The 5,369-nt window shown below is 48.1% G+C and overlaps 2 protein-coding genes across 2 annotated transcripts in view; one reads left to right on the top strand and one right to left on the bottom strand.

Annotated features, from left to right (window-relative positions):
* ogfod2 (2-oxoglutarate and iron-dependent oxygenase domain containing 2) overlaps nt 1-2,693 on the bottom strand; it is a gene marked incomplete at its 3' end in the record, with an annotated part of 2,993 nt that extends 300 nt beyond the window's left edge. The window contains 5 exon segments of the mRNA XM_080499895.1: nt 77-176; nt 261-316; nt 319-370; nt 2,399-2,414; nt 2,526-2,693. Of these exon segments, the coding sequence (XP_080356021.1) occupies nt 77-176; nt 261-316; nt 319-370; nt 2,399-2,414; nt 2,526-2,638 (337 nt within the window). The 5' untranslated portion in view covers nt 2,639-2,693.
* Nucleotides 2,694-3,156: 463 nt separating this feature from the next.
* LOC308132237 (gypsy retrotransposon integrase-like protein 1) overlaps nt 3,157-5,369 on the top strand; it is a 7,452-nt gene continuing 5,239 nt past the window's right edge. Inside the window, 4 exon segments of the mRNA XM_080499236.1 lie at nt 3,157-3,488; nt 4,993-5,055; nt 5,058-5,185; nt 5,285-5,369. The exon segment at nt 5,285-5,369 is cut by the window's right edge and continues 27 nt beyond it. Coding sequence (XP_080355362.1) covers nt 3,320-3,488; nt 4,993-5,055; nt 5,058-5,185; nt 5,285-5,369 — 445 coding nt within the window. The 5' untranslated portion in view covers nt 3,157-3,319.

The following is a 5,369-nucleotide window of genomic DNA, read 5'->3' as shown; positions in this document are numbered from 1 at the left end:
GCGATTTTTTTTTTGTTTTTGTTGTCCCTCAAACAGGAAGTGACGTCGCCGCCTACAGGGGGCGCCCCCGGCTCACCCGCCTCTTCCCCCAGCAGCTCCAGCAGGCCGTCTGCGGTGGCGCCGCCGCTCCGACTGTATTCACCCAGCTGCTGGAAGCGCGGCGCCAGGAAGGAGTCCTGGGAGGGGGCGGGGCATAGAGACGGGCTCAGCCAATCGGCGCGGCGCTCGCGCTATCAAGGGGTGGCGGCCGGTCCGGGTACCTGCAGGCGGTAGAGGTGAGGATGACGAGGACGGTACGTCTCTCTGATGGCGGCGCTCGTTCCGCGGACGCCGCGCCGAGACGCCGCCGGCGGTCGACCTCCAGGGAAATCTGGAGGTGAGAAGAAGATCAACACACAACGCTGAGAGCCCCCTAGTGGTAAAACACTGTACTTCTATTAAACAGCTAGTGAGTAGAGAGCCCCCTAGTGGTGGAACACTGTACTTCTATTAAACCAGCCAGTGAGTAGAGAGCCCCCTAGTGGTGAAACACTGTACTTCTATTAAACAGCTAGTGAGTAGAGAGCCCCCTAGTGGTGGAACACTGTACTTCTATTAAACAGCTAGTGAGTAGAGAGCCCCCTAGTGGTGAAACACTGTACTTCTATTAAACAGCTAGTGAGTAGAGAGCCCCCTAGTGGTGGAACACTGTACTTCTATTAAACAGCTAGTGAGTAGAGAGCCCCCTAGTGGTGGAACACTGTACTTCTATTAAACAGCTAGTGAGTAGAGAGCCCCCTAGTGGTGGAACACTGTACTTCTATTAAACAGCTAGTGAGTAGAGAGCCCCCTAGTGGTGAAACACTGTACTTCTATTAAACAGCCAGTGAGTAGAGAGCCCCCTAGTGGTGGAACACTGTACTTATATTAAACAGCTAGTGAGTAGAGAGCCCCCTAGTGGTGAAACACTGTACTTTTATTAAACAGCCAGTGAGTAGAGAGCCCCCTAGTGGTGGAACACTGTACTTATATTAAACAGCCAGTGAGTAGAGAGCCCCCTAGTGGTGAAACACTGTACTTTTATTAAACAGCCAGTGAGTAGAGAGCCCCCTAGTGGTTGAAACACTGTACTTCTATTAAACAGCCAGTGAGTAGAGAGCCCCCTAGTGGTGAAACACTGTACTTTTATTAAACAGCCAGTGAGTAGAGAGCCCCCTAGTGGTGAAACACTGTACTTCTATTAAACAGCCAGTGAGTAGAGAGCCCCCTAGTGGTGAAACACTGTACTTCTATTAAACAGCTAGTGAGTAGAGAGCCCCCTAGTGGTGAAACACTGTACTTCTATTAAACAGCTAGTGAGTAGAGAGCCCCCTAGTGGTGAAACACTATACTTCTATTAAACAGCTAGTGAGTAGAGAGCCCCCTAGTGGTGAAACACTGTACTTCTATTAAACAGCTAGTGAGTAGAGAGCCCCCTGGTGGTGAAACACTATACTTCTATTAAACAGCTAGTGAGTAGAGAGCCCCCTAGTGGTGAAACACTGTACTTCTATTAAACAGCTAGTGAGTAGAGAGCCCCCTAGTGGTGAAACACTGTACTTCTATTAAACAGCTAGTGAGTAGAGAGCCCCCTAGTGGTGAAACACTGTACTTCTATTAAACAGCTAGTGAGTAGAGAGCCCCCTAGTGGTGGAACACTGTACTTCTATTAAACACCCAGTGAGTAGAGAGCCCCCTAGTGGTGAAACACTGTACTTCTATTAAACAGCTAGTGAGTAGAGAGCCCCCTAGTGGTGAAACACTGTACTTCTATTAAACAGCTAGTGAGTAGAGAGCCCCCTAGTGGTGAAACACTGTACTTCTATTAAACACCCAGTGAGTAGAGAGCCCCCTAGTGGTGAAACACTGTACTTCTATTAAACAGCTAGTGAGTAGAGAGCCCCCTAGTGGTGAAACACTATACTTCTATTAAACAGCTAGTGAGTAGAGAGCCCCCTAGTGGTGAAACACTGTACTTCTATTAAACAGCTAGTGAGTAGAGAGCCCCTAGTGGTGAAACACTGTACTTCTATTAAACAGCCAGTGAGTAGAGAGCCCCCTAGTGGTGGAACACTGTACTTCTATTAAACAGCAGTGAGTAGAGAGCCCCCTAGTGGTGGATAGAGTCACTTATTATTAACATACTTGTAAAACAAATACAAGCAGAAGCTTCATTAGTCCCTTATAGATAATTAAAGTATAAAAGTGTTGACGTGATACACTGAGACGTCGCTGCCATGAAAGATAAATAATAATAAAAGAGCGTAAAAAACCACGAGTTTATCAAAACACCCGTAATGTAACGCGTCATATAAAGTGTATTAACTGTCAATACTCACCTTATTGATCACCTCCTGCACCTGCTGCTCCGTGACGCAGCCGAGCCTCTGCAGCAGCTGCAGACACACAATCAGCTCGTGAAAGAAAAATCACATTTTGATGCTAAATGAAGGCAGGCGAGGTAAAGAAGAGGGAGTTTGTTCTCACTGCGTGGTTTTCAGTCTAACTGCTCCTCCGACACGAAGCGGACGTGGAGCTTCAACTCCTCCAGGAAGATGTTGTCGGTGGTGAAACACCGACACGAATAAAAGCGAGGCTGTAAAACGGCCTCTTCTGTCATCGCGGCGGGTTTAAGGAAGGAATATGAAGAGAAAGAAACAAAAAAGGAGAAACAGAAAGTGCCGAGAGCAACGAGACATAAACGACTTCGGTTCAGACTCCGTCAAAATAAAGGCACGAGTCCGGAAGTAGATTTCTTCAATAATTTTATTGAACGATTCCACTTTTGAAAACAGCATGGCCGAGATTATTATTAGTAGTAGTAGTAGTAGTAATAGTAGTATTGTTATTATTATTATTATTATTAGTAGTAGTAGTAATAGTAGTATTATAATTATTATTAGTAGTAGTAGTAGTAGTATTGTTATTATCATCATTATTATTAGTAGTAGTATTATTAATATTATTATTATTATTATTATTATTACCCGACCTCCTCCATAATCTCCGCTTTTCATAACTCTTCATAACGTTTGCGCGCGCACCTGCAGTACCAAAACTGTCCAGAGAGGGCGCGCCGTCAAAAACCAACCGGATGTGGATGCTTTACCGGGCGAAGTCGAGGAACAAGAAAAAGAAAAGCGGATCTGCTTTCTGTGTTTGTTTGTTTTTTTTGTTGATTCTCGCGATTTCCGTGCGCGCTTTTGGCCGACAGCTCCGGTAACCGGGCCGATGGCCGGAGGTCGTGTCTGCCGCCGCTGAGGCGCCGTCCTCCGGTCGACCGGCGCCGGAAGCGCGGAAGATGCTGAGCGCCGAGTCGCTGCAAGTGGCCGAGGAGGAGGTGGTGGAGTCCTGCTCCAACAAGCTGGGCGACATCTACGCCTTCGTGGCCAGCGGCTGCTTCCCGCACACCATGAACCCTCTGCGCAAGAAGAACCTCAAGCGATACGCGCAGAAGTTCATCATTGACGGTTCGTCCGCGTCTCCCGCTGCCCTCTTTTCCTCCTTCCCTCTTTCCCTTCCTTCCCTCCTTCCCTCCTTCCCTCCTTCCCCTCCTTCCCTCCTTCACTCCTTCATCTCCTTCCCTCCTTCACCTCCTTTCCCTCCTTCACCTCCTTCCCTCCTTCATCTCCTTCCCTCCTTCCCTCCTTTCCCTCCTTTCCTCCTTCACCTCCTTCCCTCCTTCCCACCTTCCTCCTTCCCCTCCTTCCCTCCTTTCCCTCCGTTCCCTCCTTCCCTCCTTCACCTCCTTCCCTCCTTCCCTCCTTCCCTCCTTTCCCTCCTTTCCCTCCTTCCCTCCTTCCCCTCCTTCCCTCCTTTCCCTCCTTCACCTCCTTCCCTCCTTCCCTCCTTCCCTCCTTTCCCTCCTTTCCCTCCTTCCCTCCTTCCCCTCCTTCCCTCACTTTCCCTCCTTCCCTCCTTCCCTCCTTCACCTCCTTCCCTCCTTCCCTCCTTCCTCCTTTCCCTCCTTCACCTCCTTCCCTCCTTCACCTCCTTCCCTCCTTCACCTCCTTCCCTCCTTCACCTCCTTCCCTCCTTCCCTCCTTCCCTCCTTTCCCTCCTTCATCTCCTTCCCTCCTCCCCTCCTTCACCTCCTTCCCTCCTTCCCTCCTTCCCCTCCTTCACCTCCTTTCCCTCCTTCACCTCCTTCACCTCCTTTCCCTCCTTCACCTCCTTCCCTCCTTCCCCTCGGGCTTCTCTGCGCCGCCAGCCTCCGTCCACATAACGGGCTGTTGTGACGTCACGTCGCTTTATTTCAACTTTGTGACGTGTGAAGACGAGCTGAATCGGCTGATGTGTATAAAACGGTGGTTTTTAAAGAATTCGGCTGATAAATGAAGTGTTTTAATCGAAGCTAAAAGACAAAACTCAAGAGAATTGTGTTGCATTGTCACATTTATTTGTGTGATTCACGAGGAAAAAGTCAAAACGTCTCTAAGACGTCTTTGTTTTGAGGGATTTCAAAAACCTCAGGGTTCTTTTTATTATTTATCTGTTTTTGGTTGAAAAATACAACAGTGTACACATTAGATATTGTACATATCATATCCTTTTCTTTTCTTTTCTTTTTTTTTAACAATAAAAATAGCAAGAACAATAGAACACAGTCTCTGACAACAATGTAGTAATGAAATACTACGAATGTAAAGTAAAAAGTAAACAACAAAAGAAAAGAGAAAAAAAATGATTAAATTAAATTAAACATAAATAGGATAAGTATTAGCAATAAATGATTTTAGAAAATAACAGTAATCACAACAATGACTAAGTGATAATAATGACAATAATAATTAAAAGTACAGATATATAAAGGGTGAACAACAGCAGGCGTGGAAAAAGCAAGAAAGTAAACAAAACCAACAGACGTTTTCAAAGTTTCTAGCATCAGATCAAGTGGTGAGAAAATAGAAATTGTACTAATTTGCTTGCGGGAAACTAAAGTCCCGTCCTGAACGACTTCACGTTCTTCTTTAGAGGGCAAGTTGTACTACGTGGGGCCCAAGAAGGAGGAGAAGAGGGAGGTGGTGATCGAGGCGGAGAGAAGAGGCAGATCTTCCTGGACTGCCACTTCAGCGAGGTGGGGGGCCACCTGGGCCAGAAGAAGACGGTGCACCGGGTCCAGAGCCGGTACTACTGGCTGGGCATCATCAAGGACGTGGTGGACTGGGTACCTTCCTCTGCACGCCGCCGTGTCGCCGTGTCGCTGCGGGATTCTGACCCCCCCCCCCTCCCCCCCCCCCCCCCCCCCCCCCCCCGTCCGTTTCAGATCAAGGTGTGTGAGACGTGTCAGCACACGGAGCGGAACAAGAACCTGGCGAGGACGGTGAGGCCCATCAAGGTGGAGGCGCCCT

This window comes from Blennius ocellaris (genome assembly GCF_963422515.1).
Source record: "Blennius ocellaris genome assembly, chromosome: 7".
Classification (NCBI taxonomy): Eukaryota; Metazoa; Chordata; class Actinopteri; order Blenniiformes; family Blenniidae; genus Blennius; species Blennius ocellaris.
This window is presented reverse-complemented; position numbering and strand designations above follow the sequence as displayed.